Here is an 18,167-nt window from a genome sequence, read left to right on the forward strand (position 1 = left end):
ATTAGACTGGGCATAGTGGTACAGGCTTGTAACTTTAGCTACTGAAGAGGCAGGAAGGTGGCAGCCTCAAGGCCTGACTGGGCTACAGAGCTAGTTCAAATTCCAAAAGATGCCAACACGAGAGGAGGGATGGCAAGTAGATTCTGACGGCCTCTAAGAAGCAGATCTTGCCCTTTCGTGGGAAGAAGCTACTGTCATTCAGACATTCTGTGATGAGATCCCCCTCCCCTAACCCAACTACTGTGCTACACAGTTGAGAAGGGGCTGCGCAACAAGGTTGAAGGGGACGTTCCCCTAGGGGGGCCAAGGATGAACTCAGTGACTTACTCTTTCAATTAGTGAATGAATCCTCATGTACAACATGAGTTTTATTTCCATATATTTTAGACAAAGTCACTTTCTGTGGGACATGATGAGGATAATAGAGGCAGTATAGACACAAGATGCCATAGTTGAAGAAGGGATGCACAGGGCCCTTTCCAAAATGTTTTTACTGTTCACTTCTTTACCATATGAACTAACCCACTCATCCATTTCCTTTTATGCTTACTGAATATCTATGGTGGACCAGGCATCTAACATGCTGGGAGACAGATACAGAGAATATGCCCAGTCCTGTAGCATTGAAAGTGGTGGGCACCTAGCACACTTGGAGTCCTTCCGTGACTGGAAGAGGAGTGATCTACTCACTGGGGTGGGAGCAGACCTCAGAATAAAATGGGTACTTTTTGTTCTTTCCACTCCTGTGGATAAAATAAATCTAGGAAGAACTAAGGCAAAGTTGGAAAGGGAGTAAGGGACAGGCTCTGAGCCTTCCTAGTATTCCTGAACAGACCTAGAAGGCAGCATGGGAAACACACTGCTGTCCTGCCCAGACTAGAGAAATGCAGCCGTGCGCATAAAATCAAAAACCCCCAAGAAGCTGCATCTATGGCAGGAGGGCACAGCCCTGAATCTTTGTCTCTCTTCTCTCCAGTTTCCAGGCAGTTCACTGCTTTGCCTCGGGCAAAGCTCCGCCCCAGGGTCCGCTGTGTGCAGCCATGGCCACCTGTCACTCTTTGATTCTTCTTGATGGGGCCATCCAGGGAGACCCTCTGGACCTGAAAATGTTTGAAGCCACCAAATGGGTAAGTATCTGACCTTCAGAGAATGCCAGGAACGTCTTTAATGCCAGCACAACACAAGCTGTATCACAGTCCTTTACTACTTACAAGAAATGTGGGATTCCCAGAATTGTGTTAAGGGCAAACTGGTCTAAGCCTGGCTTTCTGATCTGAACTGTGTATTTTGTAGGTTTGCTGTAGGATTAAATGAAATGGTAGAATAAAAATCTTTGGTGTAGTTGTTAAGTTCCAGAGGACTTGGTGCCTACTGTAAGTCTTACTAGTTGTCATGATCATTATAATTGTCGTGGAACTATTTTCTAGTTCTACCATTCTGTGAGCTGGTTTCAGAGTTTTCTGGAGTTAATTTGGCGAGGTGATGATATGTTAATTATCATGGTTTCACCTTTTTATAATACATACATAGGTCAAAGTGTCACATTGCATCCCATAAATACACACAACTGTTATTTCTCACTAAAAATAATGACAAGAAAAACATGCATTCCAGTGCATGGGGATGCGGAAACACTGCTTTCCACAGTGCTTGGGTAAGTTGGAGGGTCATAGCAACCAAGAGTTTTATTCCAGTTTATTAACTATCCCCCTAATTTCCAAGACCCAGAACAGAAATTCATTGCAGAGTTTCCCCTGAGATTCCAAACTAGATCCAAGAGCAGACGCTCCTGTGGTTTAAGGATCTTGTCCTTTCTGTTCTAGTTTCAGCTCTGCCTCAACTGATGCTCAGCCTTATGCAGTCTTCCTGCATGTTAGGACTTTGGTTCTTACGGCTGCAGGACGAGGGAACCAAATCAGACAAGTGATAGCCATATAAAACAAGAGTGCTAATCTGTCCTCACAGGGAAATTTATTTGGCAATAGCTCTAAAGACTCTTTGGAGTTGCTGTGGCTGTGGGCAAGGCAGGGAGGGAGAGACCACACAGCTTCAGCTTCTTTGCTACAGCTACTGTATCTCCCTGCCACTGTGTGCAGCCCAGGCCCTGGGGACTGACTGTGTGAGCACCTTTGGGAGCCATGTCTCTGTAGGCTCTGCCTCCTCTAACAGATGTGTTTATTTTTCAGTCTCTCATTCACTCGGGAATACTGATTCTGTGTCTCTAAGTAGAGGTTACAGTTTCTTTCCTGAGATTTTTTTTTTTTGGTTAGCCACCCAATTAAATGATTACAAAGAACTTCAATATCTTTAGGTAAAAAGATTTCCTTGCCTATAATTTAGAGTCATTATTACAGTTGTTCCTAGATAGCAATCATGCATAGGGCAAAAAAATGCCCTGCTCGGGCCACTGTAGACAGACAGGGAACAGCAGGATCAAGAGCGACCATAGGCAAAGAAAGACTGTGAGGAACCTGCTGCACACAAAACAAGCCCGGCAATTCATATCTAAGCTAGGCTCTTCAGGAGCAGAGAAGGAACCTTTATGCGGCAACTCCAACAGCGAAAGCCAGATAAATTGCATGAATAATTCAGCAGTGCATGTCCTTCACGTTCCAGCCTTTCCACTGCCTTGTGACTTTTGGTTTGTTTTCCTGGAGTAGAATCCGTCTGATTTCACCAGGCCAACAGCAGGCGGAGGCCCATGGATGCACTGAGGTGGTTGAGGCGGGTCTCCGCAAGAGAAGGGGGCAAACTTAGTCTCGGTGTATGAAGAATAAGCAAACACCTCCAGTGAAATATCTCACTTCTGAAACAGGAAATGACTATTTCTGGGGGTGATTTCCACAACAAGGGAATGCCGGCAGACACCACGGTCGTTAAGCCGACAGACGCAGTTGGCCAGGTAAGCCTTGCATGTCAATCTCCCCACAGCGTCCACACCAGGGGAAACTGTGCTGACCCGCATTGTTGGGAAGCTCGCGGATGTGTCTCGAACTGTTGATGTGAAAAGTGTGTTCTATTTCCCCTCTGTTTTGATAATACAAGGATGGAGGGTGGAGCAGTTAAGTCCCAGTAGCTAGATGCTTTGCCAGTATGCGCCTCTCCATTCCCCGTCCATCAACCAGGTCCCAGTAGAAGGGCTTGCGATCCTGCGCCAGTTTCCATTCTCGTCGGCGTTGCAGAGGATGACAGTCATTGTTCAAGAGATGGGAGGTGCCCGACTGGCATTCATGAAAGGTGCACCGGAGAGAGTGGCCAGCTTTTGCCAACCTGACACGGGTTAGTTAATAGACGTGGGATACAAATGCCAAATCTTTGGAACCCTAAGAGAGACATACATGGATCTAATCTACATGGGAAGTAGAAAGAGACAAGATCTCCTGAATAAACTGGGAGCATGGGGACCTTGGGAGAAGTAGAAGGGGAGGGAAAAGGAAGGGAGGGAAGTGGAGAAAAAGATAGAGCTCAATAAAAACAATTTTAAAAAAATGCCAGGGGGCTGGAGAGATGGCTCAGAGGTTAAGAGCACTGGCTGCTCTTCCAGAGGTCCTGAGTTCAATTCCCAGCAACCACATGGTGATTCACAACCATCTATAATGGGATCTGGTGCCCTCTTCTGGCAGAACACTGTATACTTAATAAATAAAAATCTTAAAAAATAATAAAAAAATGCCAAATTTGTCCCCACAACACTCTAGATCCAAGTGGCAGCTGGGCATCACTTAGTGGTTGATTCATGGGTATTCCAAGCTTTTCCACCTTGGGTAATGACTGCCCCCACCCCATCCTCCAGTTCCCAACATAGGAGTCGTACCCGATTCCTCCCTTATAACCGCGTTGCTACTTTTTTTTTTCATTTTTCACTTGATTGCTCTCCACAGTCACCATGAGATTTTCAAATTCCTTTGAGATCATAGATCAGACTTTCATGATCTGAGTTCTCTTTGGTACATTCATCCCTCACATCTTGGGCTTCCTCTGGGCTGTCTCGAATCCCTGTGCCTGAGTACATAGGGATCTCTCAGCCAGCAAGGACTTTCCTTCCTTCACCCACCCACCTCCTACCCAGGTGCAGAAGCCCCTACAGCACTCTGCATGCTGTTGCATAGCCAACGGCAGTGGTCGTTTTGCTTTTAGTTTTAATATCAGTATACTGTTTTCCCCCAACTAAGCAGACATCTGCAGAGCAGAGCTTGTACGTATTACATACCCTTCACAAATATTTGTTGTTTAAACTGGAGAAAAAAAGAATTCCACGCATTCCCTAGACTTTGCTTTTCAAATGATTCTGGCTTGGGGGTGAATGTTTCAGTTTTACTGGATCTTAAGGTGTTAATGCTAGCTGGGCAGTGGTGGCATTCCCTTTTAATCCCAGCATTTGGGAGGCAGAGGAAGGCAGATCTCTGTGAGTTCGAGGCCAGTCTAACCTGGTCTATAACAGCTAGTTCCAGGACAGGCTCCAAAGCTACAGAAAAAGCCTGTCTTGAAAAAACAAAACAAAACAAAAAAAGATGTTAATGCTGGTGATACAGTGTAGTTACAATTTCCTACAGCCTTGCTTACGGAGCTGTTTTTTTTCCCTTTGATTTTCCAAGACAGGGTTTCAATGTATATCTCTGGCTGGCCTAGAACTCACTCTGTAGATCTGGCTGGCTTCAAACTCACAGAGATCCACCTTCCTCTGCCTCCCAAGTGCTGGAATTAAAGATGTGCTCTGCCACAGCCCAACTTTATGTAACTTTTTAAACATGTGTTTCCTGGGGGTAAGAGTTGGATTAGTATGAGGGTTTCTCTACCATGCTGGCTAAGGAAACATTGCATACTAATACTGTTTCTATTGTTGTTTTTGTTTGTTTGTTTTCAAACAGTACCATCTAGTTTTAGTAGTGAACTTCAGATTTACACGACACAGGGTTTCCGGGTCATAGCTCTGGCTTACAAGAAGTTGGAAAGTGACTGCCCTGCGACTGCCTTGATGAGGTAAAAAAAAAAAAAAAAAGAAAGAAAAAAAAGATGGTTTTCCTGAAGAAGATCATTCGGGTAAGATGCATCTGACTGGGATGGGAGGCGAAAGTTCTGAAGTGGGCCCAGCAAAACGCCATGCTTGGTTTTTGTGCATAGGTGTCTCCGAATATGGTGAACAGGGATACAGTCATTCTGCCCTGCTCGAATCACAGAGCTGATGTGAACACTGGCAGAATATATGAGAAACAGCTGTATAAAATACCAAACACAAGGTGACCTTAGGGCTGTGTGAACAGTTGTGTGGAAATAATCAGTGTTTTAAGGGTTTGACATTGTGGGCCTGGTTTGGATATAATCTAAACCCGTTAGAAATAATAAAACTTCACATTGCTTAGAAAAAACCCTTTGTAATATAAAATACATAGCTATAGGAACAAATAAATGTCAATTGGGTTTATGCAATCTAGATAATGTTTGCAGAAAAATAGGAAAACCTTCCAGGGGTCATATTGGAGAACGTTGTGATGTATGTAAGGATGTAAGTAAGGATGCTTAGTCGCTGAAACAGGTTTTAGCAATGACAGTTCCAATTTTTATTATTATTTTTCTGCCATTTTTGGGGGCTTTCCTATTTATTTTTTCTTAAATGCCTTTTCTAGTATTTTTTGTCAGCCACTACTATTTCTGCTTTTGTAGGGTTAATCAAGGCTCCTTTTGAACTATAGTATTTTAAACTCAGATAGTCTCATGTAGTTATTTTTAAATTCATCTGACTTAGCCCTCTCTAGTTGTAACTATATTTTCACTACTTCCATTAGCATCTTTGAATTTATAGGTGATATTTTCTGTATATATTATCAGTAAAACATACCCTCCTATGTAGGAGTTAAAAGGAAGAAGAGAATAGTCCACTACAAAATATGATAGTTTAATAAATTCTTGGCTAATTCCAGTAAAACAAAGGGAATAGGTTGTGGACATGGGAGATGGTTCAGTTGAGAAAGTATTTGACTTGCAAGTACAAGGACCTGAGTTCAATCCCAGAGCCTACCAGAAATGTGAAGCTTGGTGGTCTGGGCTTGTAATCACACTGATGGAAAAGCTGACTGTCCCTGGACCGACTGGCCATTGTAGCCTGGGTGGGGAGCTCTAAGCCAATGAGATACAATGCTAGAGACTGCTCACTGGTCTCCACATGCACACACGCGCCCGCACACACACACACACACACACACTGAACAATTGCTTATATCTGAGAATAGACTCAATGAGACTGCAATGACTCCCTGCAGTGTTCTGTGGAGCATAGCCTCAATGCCTCACACAGCCTTGTTGCAAGGAAGACAGTTCAGTGAAGTCAGTAAAACATAGAAGGAAACAGTACAACTTCCTCTCAATATGCATAGTAGAGATATTCCTGCAAAATTTAGGAGTTACAAAAATACTTGTATTCATATGAAAAAAACATAGCTGGGGGAAATATACTAGAAACATTTTTATTGCTGTTTAATGCAACAACATTAACTATAGAATGATAGTAGGTTCACTAACAGTAGACTAATGATGTAATATAAATAATACAAACTGCTGGTGATTTAAAAAGCTCCTGAATATTAACTCAATTATTCAAAAGGTGTGAAGGATGAGTGGCAGTTCTTTGTGAGCTTGTCATTGCACACAGCACTGAACACTTGCAAAAATTTCCCCCTAAAATGTCACCTAGAGTTCCTTCTGCTTCCACTGAGAAGGGCTGACCTGACCAACCCCCTGCCACTGGGAACGGGAAATGGGAGGCCTGGAGGGAAAGCGGTGTGTGGATAGTCACTGAGGGCTGGATTCGGGGGTTATTAGATCACTCTCTGCTTAATCAGTTTAGAAAGACCCCTGAAGTTTGACTATTTCAACCCTGAATGCTGTGATCAGATCGACTCAGCTCTAGATCTCTGAAGTCAGAATTGGAAGTAAACCTTGAGATTAGACGTCACAACTTGAACCAGAGAAACCTCGAGTCAGGGAAGGCTGGTGCAGAACTGGGCGTGATAAGATACAGTTTACAATGCTGCTCTGGCTTCTTACCTAGTGTGATGTGTGTGCATTCACAATCTGAAAATTCCTGGTTTGGAAATAGTAGAGACAACAATCACTGCACTTGGGAACCTTGTGATCTGCAGGAGAGTGCTTGACTTTATTAAAGCTATCGAACTCGAAATTCTAATCTTGCAAAATCTAGTATGGCCTAAACACAAATTGACAAATAGGCTCTTGTCTTAGGTTATCCACTTAGCTCTCTCATATGTAAGCCCCATCGTCAGCATGGGTACCCATGCGCGCTCTCTCTCTCTCTCTCTCTCTCTCTCTCTCTCTGCTTTTAGCATTGATATAAAGATCTTATTGAGGGGTTTTTCCCTGTTTTATACATATTTCTTCTTTTAAGGGTCATGGGAGTTTTAAGAACAGGAGGTTAATATCAGGACTGAGAGCTGTCTGTGTTACAACCTTCTTTGTTAGTGTAGACTCTACAGGAGATACAATGTAACCATTTCTTTGCTAGTGTAGGTGCTACAGGAGGTACAATGTAACCATTTCTTTACTAGTGTAGATTCTACAGGAGCTACAATGTGACCATTTTTTTTTACTAGTGCAGACACTACAGGAGGTACAATGTGACTATTTCTTTTCACATCTTGGCTCAGATTTAAGAAGACTGAAGGGATGTTGGGGACAGCAGAACCTTGGGGAGCTAATGATGTCCACATAGCGAGAGCAGTTTACTCAAGGTCACACAGCGAGGCAGAGGAGGACTGAGGTGGGAACCGTGGTGTTCTGATCCTATCACTCATTGAACTCTACACTGGCCACATTCCAGAGGAGCTAGAAATAGGAGTTGTAAGGCAGCTTTGGGTCTTTGACTTTGCAGCCATTTTCTTGGCCTACTATGGTAATTTATTGGCTCATGTCACATAACCTCTGAAAATATCTAAACTCTGTGGCCTAAGTATGAGGCTATAGAAAGACTGTGGAACTCTCAGCAGGTATCAGTTCAGTTATTCTTGAAGGGAAATTCAAATACATCTTTCCAGAAAGTTCTCATTGCTACACCCAGAAATACCTGTTCCTTCCTCTGATCCCAAAGCCCAGCCGTGACACAATTCCCAGCATTGCATATAAACAAGGAGGCCCTGCTTAAGCTTCCCCTCCCAGTTGAATGCGAAATCTTGGAACTGCAGTTCCTGCAGCCTCTGCAAAGCTGCTCCTTTTCCTCACTTAGTAGCTACTCAATGGATGCCAAAAGCCCTCACTCATGGTCTCAGTTCCCAGGGAAATGCAGAAAGAGCAAATTATTTTACCTTTATTGTATGGCCAAACATGACCACAAACAGGCAGCCAAGTGTTCTGAGTAGGTGGTATTTGCTGAACGGTTCCTGTACGTGGGCATCGCGTGGGCATTAATGAGTAGAATCTTGACTCAGGTGGGTTTCTGTTCAGGGACTGGAGGCAGATCAAAAACCTAATGCATCAATTGCATGAATAAATAAAGAGCTGGCCAGCCGGGTTAGAAGCGATCTGTGGAGACAGCAGCTGTTCCTCTTTGGAGACGCCTTAGGGTCAGGCAGCATGAAGTGGGACTCAGGACATGGGGAGGATGTCTATGATAGATGTGGAAACCAATGTTTGCCATGAACCGAGAAAGTCTCCAACAGTCCGGAGCAAAAGTCTGGGCATGATTAACGATAGAGCACATCCATGGTGAGTGGCTCATGTCGAGACCGTGGGAGAAGTTATTGAGGCATGAAGTTGGACTATGGCTTGGGAGCTGGCCATCCAGGGACTGAAACACTGTGCACAGCATCATAGGGCATGCGATCCTCGCAGATCTGCTCTGCGGTGAGGAGCTGAAACTCTTCACTTGCTGCCACCTAGTGGAGGGATGCACAAGGTTCTAGGAGCATCCCCAATACTGCTGTGGCCCTAGCCAGTATCCATAGGGGCATCCCCAACACTGCTGTGGCCCTAGCTGGTACCCAGGATAGACACATGGGGCAAGCTTGTCATAAAGGCTTTAGTGGATGCTGTTTTCATCTGCATTTCAGTGAGAATTAGGTAGTACTGGGGTCTCGTTTCTCTCTGTGTGTCTAAATAATAGAGTCATGGGAATGTTCAAGTCTCTAACACCAAATGCATTCCCCATACTTGGTCCTGTAGGGTACTCCTGTAGATGCTCTCATGGCAGCCTCCCCGAAGTGTGGGTCATTCTGTGCAGAAGAACAGAACTTCCAGCTGAGAAAGAAATAAGAGCCCAGCTTTGCTTTAGTAAAGGCCCATCCCCTGGTCTCTACCATACCTCACTGGGCTAGAATGACAATCTGTACAGCCTTAGTTTCTGGAGAAACTGACATTTTGTTTTATTTTTCATTGTTTCTCATTTAATTGTCAAGACTTTGTCTCCCCTCTGTGGTGGATAGATGAGGGGCTAAGAGTCAGGTGAGCCAACACAAAGACCCCTGCAGTCACGAACTAATTTAATTTTCTGCAAAGGCCAAAGTCAAATTTTTGTCCTACAAGTACTTCCTCTTGGTTCAATTGAGCTAACCACTGCACACCCCGACTCTTCTTGTTCCCAGTCAGGGTTGCTTGTGGTCAGGGAACAGTGCTGGGGTGGGGTCATTCCAGCAGGGAGCTCAGTCTTCTTGTCATCATTGTGGTAAAAAAAAAAAAAGTCGCATGTGCTTCTCCATTTAATCAGGGAGAAGGTGGAATCGGACTTGATATTTCTGGGATTCCTGATTTTGGAGAATCGGTTGAAGGAGGAGACGAAGCCTGTCTTGGAAGAGCTCATCTCTGCACGGATACGCACTGTGATGATCACAGGTATACAGCAAAGTGGGAACGGGGCAGCTGAGAGACACATGGGGGTTGCCTCACTTAGCAAAGACAGCACCTCTGCCAAGATGTCACTCTAGGTGTCAGACGTTGGCAATAAAAGGGCTTCCGTCACAGCGAGGCAAGACAAAACCAATTAGTCAAGCAGTATAAGGAATGTTCTAAGGTAAACACACTGGGTGGTCTGGTGGAAGGCGTGGAGATACAGTCTCACCATGTGGGGATCTGAAGCAGGAGGATGGCCACAAGTTTGAGGTCAGCTTTGTAGATACATAGTTTCAGGCCAGATTGAGTGACAGAATGAGAATGTTTCTAAGGGGGAAAAAAACAGAATAAAAACAAACAACAAACACGTGGCAAGAGGCTGGAGGGGTGGCTCAGCAGTTAAGGTACTTGCTGCTCTTGCGGAGGACTAGGGTTCAGCACCCACATGGCAACTCACAGCCATTGGTAACTCCAGCTTCAGGGGATCCGACTCTCTCTTCTATCCTTCATAGGCACTGGGCATGCACGCACTCTCTCTCTCTCTCTCTCTCTCTCTCTCTCTCTCTCTCTCTCTCACACACACACACACACACACAAACCCTGAAACAAAAGAAGAAATTAAAACAAACAATAAAAACATATAACAAAATAAAACCAACAAAAGCCCAACTAGAGCAGTCTGGGAAAGTGTGTCTGGCCATCCGCTCTGCCTGAAGCATTTTAGTGAAGCCTCTCAGCGTGGCGGCATTAGAAACATTAGAACAGCAAGAAGACTTGGGCCATGCAAAGATGGTGGCTTTTATTGTCAAGTGCTTGGAGTAGAAGACTCTTAGTCAGTGTGGTCTATAAACTATGCTGATAACCCATCAGCCATAGAATCTCTGATTCTGGTTAAAGAAAAGAAGAAGATGCTGTCATCTCAGCTCTAATGCCAAGTCTCAGATCCCAGAAACAAGGGGGTAATGGGAAGGGATCACTCCAGCGAAATATACGACATTACTTAATAAATACTCTTGAACTTTTCAATAAGGGAGAAATTGAAAAGCGTGAAAAACTGACTTTCTAATTTATATTCCTAGTGTCTTGTCTTCTTTCTGCTGTCATTAAACACTACTGCTTGTGTCACTGACGTACATCTTCTCCAAAGCATTCACCCCCTTGCACACACACCTCCTGAGCCCCACTCCACAGCTGGGGACGACTCTGGAACCCGCACTTACCCACTCCCGATTCTAGATCCCACCATCCACAGCACCGTGCACATTTTGTTTCTTCCTTTCTAACGGCCAGTCTGACTCCTAGGCCGTCCTGGGATAATTTGGCACTCATAAACATTTTATTTATTCAGTAGCCCTTGCTATTTTGAACATCATTAGTGCTAACATTACCCATTGTATTAGGTAGGGTTTATTTTTGCAATGAAACACCGTGAGCAAAAAACTTCTTTTTTTGGGAAGAAAGTGTTTATTCGGCTTACACTTCCATACCACAATTCATCATGGAAGGAAGTCAGAACATGAATTCACAAAGGGAAGGAATATGGAGGCAGAAGCTGATGCAGGGGCCATGGGGGGGGGGAGGTGCTGCTTACTGCCTTGCTCCCCATGGCTTGCTCAGACTGCTCTTATAGAACCCAGGACCACCCAGGGGTTGCACCACCTGCAATGGAATGGATCTTCCCCCATCAATCACTATTTAAGAAAACACCCTACAGGCTTGCCTACAGTCTGATCTTACAAAAGTATTTTCTTAACTGAGGTTTTTCCTCCAGATGACTTTAGCATGTGTCAAGCGGACATAAAACTAGCCAACATGCACATGCTCACAGTCTATCTTCAGCCATGTTGGAATTGTGTGGGTAAGGGCTGTTCACTCTCCACCTGGGTCTTTGGTTCCTCTTTTCCTTGTGCTGAAAATTTGGTTCTGCTCTTCACTTATTTCTAGTTTCTTCTTTATTGTCCTTGGACGGATGAAGGGCACGATGTTTTCTGACTTCTCATATATCCCTATAGCATCTTCCTTTGTCTTTCTGGAGGCAGGTAGTTCTGTTCTAGCAATGGCCTGCCAGTGAGTGCTGTCATGCCAGCCTGTGTCAGCAAGCTCACTCTTCACCTACACATAGTGTTTCTCCTTTCACTTTGGAGATCAGAATTATTAACTGGGTATTCTCATATATTTTTCTTTTCCTTTTTTTTTAAAAAAATAATTCAGTCTGGAGCATAGCATTTTTAAGTTTCATTTTTTCCTCTGAAGAAAATATTCACTATTGTTCATTTAATTACTGCCTTTGTTCTATGTTCATTATATTTTTATTCTGGAATCTCTATTTTTTACATGACAGGTTATTTATTACAGGTCTATGAAAGTCTCCTGGATCCATTCTATCAGTCCCTGATTTTCTTACAACTGCTGTAGTTTTATAATTTTGTTCTCCTCTTTATGGTTTAAGGAGGGGTCGCATAACCTCTCCAAATCACAATAGAGTCCTCAGCAGTGAGCAGTGGTCATTACCTCCTTCAAGTCACTGGTAGAATTGGGAAGGGTTTCATTGTCCTTACATGGGTGTGGCTTTAGAGATACCCTGTTCCAGGCCTTACCCTGGTGCAGCAGCATTTGGGTTCCCCTTGTGCTGAACCTGTCTCCCGTAGCTCCTGTACCCACCAGTCATATGCTGTGCTGCATCCTTTCCTATCCAGCTGCTGTATTCCTTCGGGTTTTGCAGTTTCCCTGCCATGCCTGGGCATTTCATTCCACTCAGTACATCTCTTTTTGACTTCCTGATTTTTATGCCAAGTGTGTGGTCATTTTAAGCATCATTCTCTTGTATGCAATGCACTATTTTTCTCCAACAGTCTTTTTTTATTTTAATTTTATCTTTGACTTCCAGCTGTGTGATTATCATATGCCTGGATGTAGTTCTCACAGAATTTAACCTATTTGGGGTTCTGTGAGCTTCTTGAATTTAGAGATTTAAGTGCCTTACAGTCTTTGGGGAGTTTTCTTCTATTATTGTTTCTTACACACACACATACTCACTCACACACACACACACGTACACTCACATTTCAATCTCTTTAGCCTCTCTTTGGTCTCTACTGACAAGAATGCAAGCCCTTTTACTAACCCAGTCTCTGTTCATTTAAAGTAAGTGCTCTGTGTTCTCCAATATGTGTAATGACTTAAGCTATTGAGCGTATCTAGTATATTAAACAGATCTAGTCAATAAAATAACCTCAAGTGTTATATTTTTCATTTCTAAATTTTCCATTTTAACCATACATATTAATTGGTTGAATATTTCCATTTGCTTTATAAATGTTCATTTTAACTATATAAAGGATGCTTATAATAACTTCTTTTGAATTTATTTATTGCCATTAATATGTGCATTATGTGTGTGCTATGGTACATGTGTGGTGATTTGAGGACAAATTTGTGGAGTGTCTTCTCGCCACATTTGTCAGGGTATGCCTAGAGCTCATTATTAATTTCTTCTTCTTCTTCTTCTTCTTCTTCTTCTTCTTCTTCTTCTTCTTCTTCTTCTTCTTCTTCTTCTTCTTCTTCTTCCTCTTCTTCTTCTTTCTTTTTTTTTTTGAGACAGGGTTTCTCTGCATAGTCCCACCTTTCCTGGAACTCATCCTGTAGACCAGGCTGGCCTTGACCTCAGAAACCCACCTGCCTCTGCCTCCTAAGTGCTGGGACTAAAGGTATGCATCACTAAGTCAGGCTAATAACTTCTTAAGATCATTATCTTTTCATTTCAACATGGAGTCAGCCAAGGATCATCAGTGTTGGTGCTGACTTTTTTTAATACTGACAATTGATCAGGTTTGTTGTTGTTATTGAGTATACCCAATGTCTTAAATATTGTTACAAGATTTTTGATCCTTTTAATACTCTGTGTAGAATGTTCAGCCTCTTGCTTCTTGTAAGTAATACCTTCAGCATTAGCTTTTTAAAGTATTTTGCTGGCTCTTTTCTACATCTCTCAAGTGGTTAGGCATTGGTCTGGCAAATAGGGAACTGTACATTTCACAGTGAAGTTCTTGACATTCATGTTTTCCTTTTATTGGTCTGCTCCACACATGACCCACTCTTCACAGAGCCTGGGACTCACACAATTCAAACACTGAACTAGTTTCCTTCTGAGGCTTTTGTCTTTCCATGGTTTTCTGGATAGTTTACACCCTCTAGGGGCACCTTTGTCCTGGTTATTTTAGCCAGAAAGACTGGGTTTCTCTTGTTTGTAGCTGCCAGAGCAGTTCAGGGAACATATTGGGAATATACATACTAGAATATATTAATACATAAATACACAATACATACATACTAAAATTAATAATTCATAATACTAGAATACATAAATACTAAATGCATACATACATGTATACACACACATAAATACATACTAGGATACACACATACATACAAGAATACATAAATATATATATACATTCTAGGATACACAACACACATATACATACTAGGATACATACTTACATGCTAGGATACATACTCAAGTTGGACACTCCAGAGGAAAGAGGCAAACACTGAGCACCCCGCCCCTTGTTTGTTTCTCCAAGTCTTCTTTCCTTCCACAGTCTGCCTGCTTTTGTTTATTTTCTGCACCCTTCCAGTAATTGCTTTTGTGGTTTTTGTTTAGTTTTCAGTTGTAATCAACAAAGGAGATAGATGGTAATGGACTTACCAGGAGAGAAGCCACCAGATATGATACTAAACCAAAAGACTTGCTGCACATTTATAAAGAGTGCAACAAATAGCACGAATACATTTTTCTCATAAGTGTTCCTTCCTACTTGCTGACAAAAAACATGTTGGTTAGTTAGGAAGTAACATGATAAAAAAAAAAAAAAAAGAACCAGAACCAGAACAGGGATTATGGAATCCCAGGTCAGGCGGGGAAAGATCTTCATACCTAACATAACAACCAAACACTTAGCCTAATTTTTTAAGTGCTGTGTGTATTGGTGTGTTCTCTTTATTATCATCATCGTGGGATGCTTTTCCTATATTCTAGGGGATAATCTTCAGACTGCAATAACAGTGGCCAAAAAGTCTGGGATGGTTTCTGAAAGTCAGAAAATCATTCTTGTTGAGGCAAATGAAGCCACTGGTTCTTCATCAGCATCCATCTCTTGGAAACTAGTAGAAGAGAAGAAACATATTCCATTTGGGAACCAGGTATGCCTGAACACAGGCACTCTGCTGTGTTATCAGACCGGCCACATAGTGGGGGTTAATAGTTGTGACTAGCACAAGTTTTGAGACAACTCCAAGTCCATACACTTCTGCAGGTGTCTAACAAATACGAACCCAATTGTGTCAGTTTCCCATACTTTTCCTGTATTCTAAGGCACAGGCTTTCTTGGCTTCTGAAAGTAATAATTCTTTTACTCTCAAAAATCTTTGGCACTTTCACTAGTTGCTAATGATATGATAGTTTACATAAGTGACCCAAAAAGTTCTACAAAGGAACCTCTGCAACTCATAAACACCTTCAGTAATATAGCAGGATACAAGATTAACTGGAAAAATCAGTAGTTTTTCTTTACACAGATGATAAATGGGTTCAGAAAGAAATCAGAGAAACCTCACCCTTCAAATTGCCACAAATAGCATAAAGTATCTTGGAGTAACTGTAACCAAACAAGTAGAAGACCTGTATGACAAGAACTTTAAGTCTGTGAAGAAAGAAATTGAAGAAGACACCAGAAAATGGAAAAATCTCTCATGCTCTTGGGTAAGCAGAATTAACATAGTAAAAATGGCAATCTTACCAAAAGCAATCTACAGATTCAATGCAATGCCCAGCAAAACTCTTTACAGACCTCGAAAGAACAATACTCAACTTCATACGTAAAAGCAAAAAACACAGGATAGCCAAATCAATCCTGTGCAGTAAAAAAAACTTCTGGAGACATCACAATTCCTGACTTCCAACTCTACTACAGAGCTACAGTACTGAAAACAGCCTGGTAATGGCATAAAAACAGATAGGAGGAGCAATGGAACCTGATTAAAGACCCAGATATCAACCCACACACCTTCGAATTTTTGACAAAGAAACAAAAAATATAAAATAACAAAGAAAAGCATACTCAACAAATAGTGCTGACATACTCAGATATCATCATGTAGAAGAATGAAAATAGATCCATATCTAACACCATGCACAAAACTCAAGTCTAAATGGGTCAAAGACCTCAACTTCAAGCCAGTCACACTGAACACTGTAGAAGAGAAAGTGGGAAATACACTTGAATTGGCATAGAAGACCACTTCATAAATATAACACCAGCAGCACAGACATTGAGAGAAACAAGTAATAAACGGGACTTCCTGAAACTGTAAAGCAAAGGACATGGTCATAAGACAAAACAACAGCCTACAGAATGGGAAAAGATGTTCAACAACCCCATATCAAACAGAGGACTGATCTCCAAAATAAACAAAGAACCCAAGAAATTGGCCATCAAAAGAACAAATAATCCATTAAGAGTATGGGGTACAGACCTAAACAGAGAACTCTCAACAGAGGAATCTAAAATGGCTGAAAGACACTTAAGAAAATGCTCAACATCCTTAGCCATCAGAGAAATGCAAATCAAAACAACTCTGAGATTCCATCTTATACCTGTAAGAATGGCCAAGATCAAAAACACTGATGACAACTTATGCTGGAGAGGATGTGGGATAAAGGGAACACTTCTGCATTGCTGGTAGATGTGCAAATTGGTACAGCCCCTTTGAATATCAGTATGGTGATTTCTCAGAGTATTAGGAAACAACTTACCTCAAGACCCAACAATACCACTTTTGGGTATATATCCAAATGATGCTCGACTGTACCACAACGACACGTGTTCAACTATGTTCATTGTTTGTCTTAGTCAGAACCTGGAAACAACCTAAATGCCCTTTGATCAAAGAAAGGATAAGAAAATGTGGTACATTTACACAATGGAGTACTACACAGCAGAAAAAATAATGGCATCTTAAAATTTGCAGGCAAATGAATAGAGCTAGAAAACATGATATTGAGTGAAATAACCCAGACCCAGATAGACAAATATCATATGCCCTCGCTCATAAGTGCCCTTTTAGATATAAAATGAAGAAAATCAGCCTACAAGTCACAATCCCAGAGAACCTAGACAACAATGATGACCTTAAGGGAGACATACATGGCTCTAAACTACATGAGAAGTAGAAAAACACAAGATTTCCTGAGTAAATTGGGAGCATGGGGACCATGGGAGGGGGTAGAAGGGAAAGGAAGAGAAAGGGAGGGGAGAAAAAGATATAGCTCAATAAAAACAATAAAAAATCTTTGGCTTTTTATTAGAAAGAACACAGTAAGCAGAACAGTGAGCTTAACTTCCCACTTCTTGCCTGTCAGTCACTCCATTGGGTTCAAAGGGGACTTAGTCCCTTGGCAAGACCTGTTGTGTGAACTGGACAATCAGACTATGTCTTCAGGGTAGGAAAAAATTGTTCATTTATCTCCAGTCTTGTTAGTATTCTGTCTCCATTGTGTCCGTATGGAGCAATACTAATTCTATTTAGGGGGAAAAAAATCCAACGAGTTCTCCCTTCAAGGAGAGAGTTGTTAAGTTGCAGGGCTTTTGTATCTGACACTTGAAATGTGTGAAGTGCACTCATCTCTGGGACTTGTAGAGATCGCATCGAGATGAGAACAGGGCACGAGGAAGGGCTATTCTCCTATTTGCCAGTGGCTGAGGTGCACGGAGATCAGTGCAGCAAAGAGGCTGTAGCTCTCTGAGAGGTCAGGGCTGGAGTGAGACTTTTAAAGAGAGAACTTAGTTCTTTCTGTCAGATGTATTGTGGTCCTAGTCACTTGAGCAGTCGGAAGACAATGAAACATTTGCACTCTGCTTTGCAGGACAACTACATCAACATCAAAGAAGAAGTTCCAGATAATGGCAGAGAAGGGAGTTACCATTTTGCCCTAAGTGGAAAGTCCTTCCAGGTTATAAGTCAACATTTCAGCAGCTTACTGCCAAAGGTCAGTCTTAAGAAAGCAATGACATTTCTGTGAGGATGATGAACATGTCACTTACCATCCCAAATAGTTTCAAAATTTGAAGCAGATAAAATACAACGCGAACTGGGTGGTGGTGGTGCAGCACTCAGGAGGCAGAGACAGGTGGATCTCTGAGTTCGAGGCTAGCCTATTCTACAGAGTGAGTTTCACGACAGTCAGCAGTAGACAGAAAAACCGTGTCTCAGAAAATAAACCAAAATAAAACAAATGTATAAGTAAGTAAAATAAAGGAAAATACAACTAGTTATAT

The 18,167-nt window shown here is 42.2% G+C and overlaps 1 protein-coding gene across 2 annotated transcripts in view; it reads left to right on the forward strand.

Annotated features, from left to right (window-relative positions):
- Positions 1-18,167, forward strand: part of Atp13a4 (ATPase 13A4) — a 131,990-nt gene that overhangs the window by 86,262 nt on the left and 27,561 nt on the right. For both annotated transcript variants that reach the window (XM_050159957.1, XM_050159958.1), the window contains exons 14-20: positions 977-1,127; positions 2,816-2,902; positions 3,126-3,279; positions 4,869-4,980; positions 9,710-9,834; positions 14,870-15,033; positions 17,756-17,878. In XM_050159957.1, the coding sequence (XP_050015914.1) occupies positions 977-1,127; positions 2,816-2,902; positions 3,126-3,279; positions 4,869-4,980; positions 9,710-9,834; positions 14,870-15,033; positions 17,756-17,878 (916 nt within the window). The remainder of the gene's footprint in view (positions 1-976; positions 1,128-2,815; positions 2,903-3,125; positions 3,280-4,868; positions 4,981-9,709; positions 9,835-14,869; positions 15,034-17,755; positions 17,879-18,167) is intronic.

Source organism: Alexandromys fortis, unplaced genomic scaffold (genome assembly GCF_014885135.2).
Source record: "Alexandromys fortis isolate MF-2015 unplaced genomic scaffold, M_Fortis_MF-2015_v1.1 scaffold_100_1_3062724, whole genome shotgun sequence".
Classification (NCBI taxonomy): domain Eukaryota; kingdom Metazoa; phylum Chordata; class Mammalia; order Rodentia; family Cricetidae; genus Alexandromys; species Alexandromys fortis.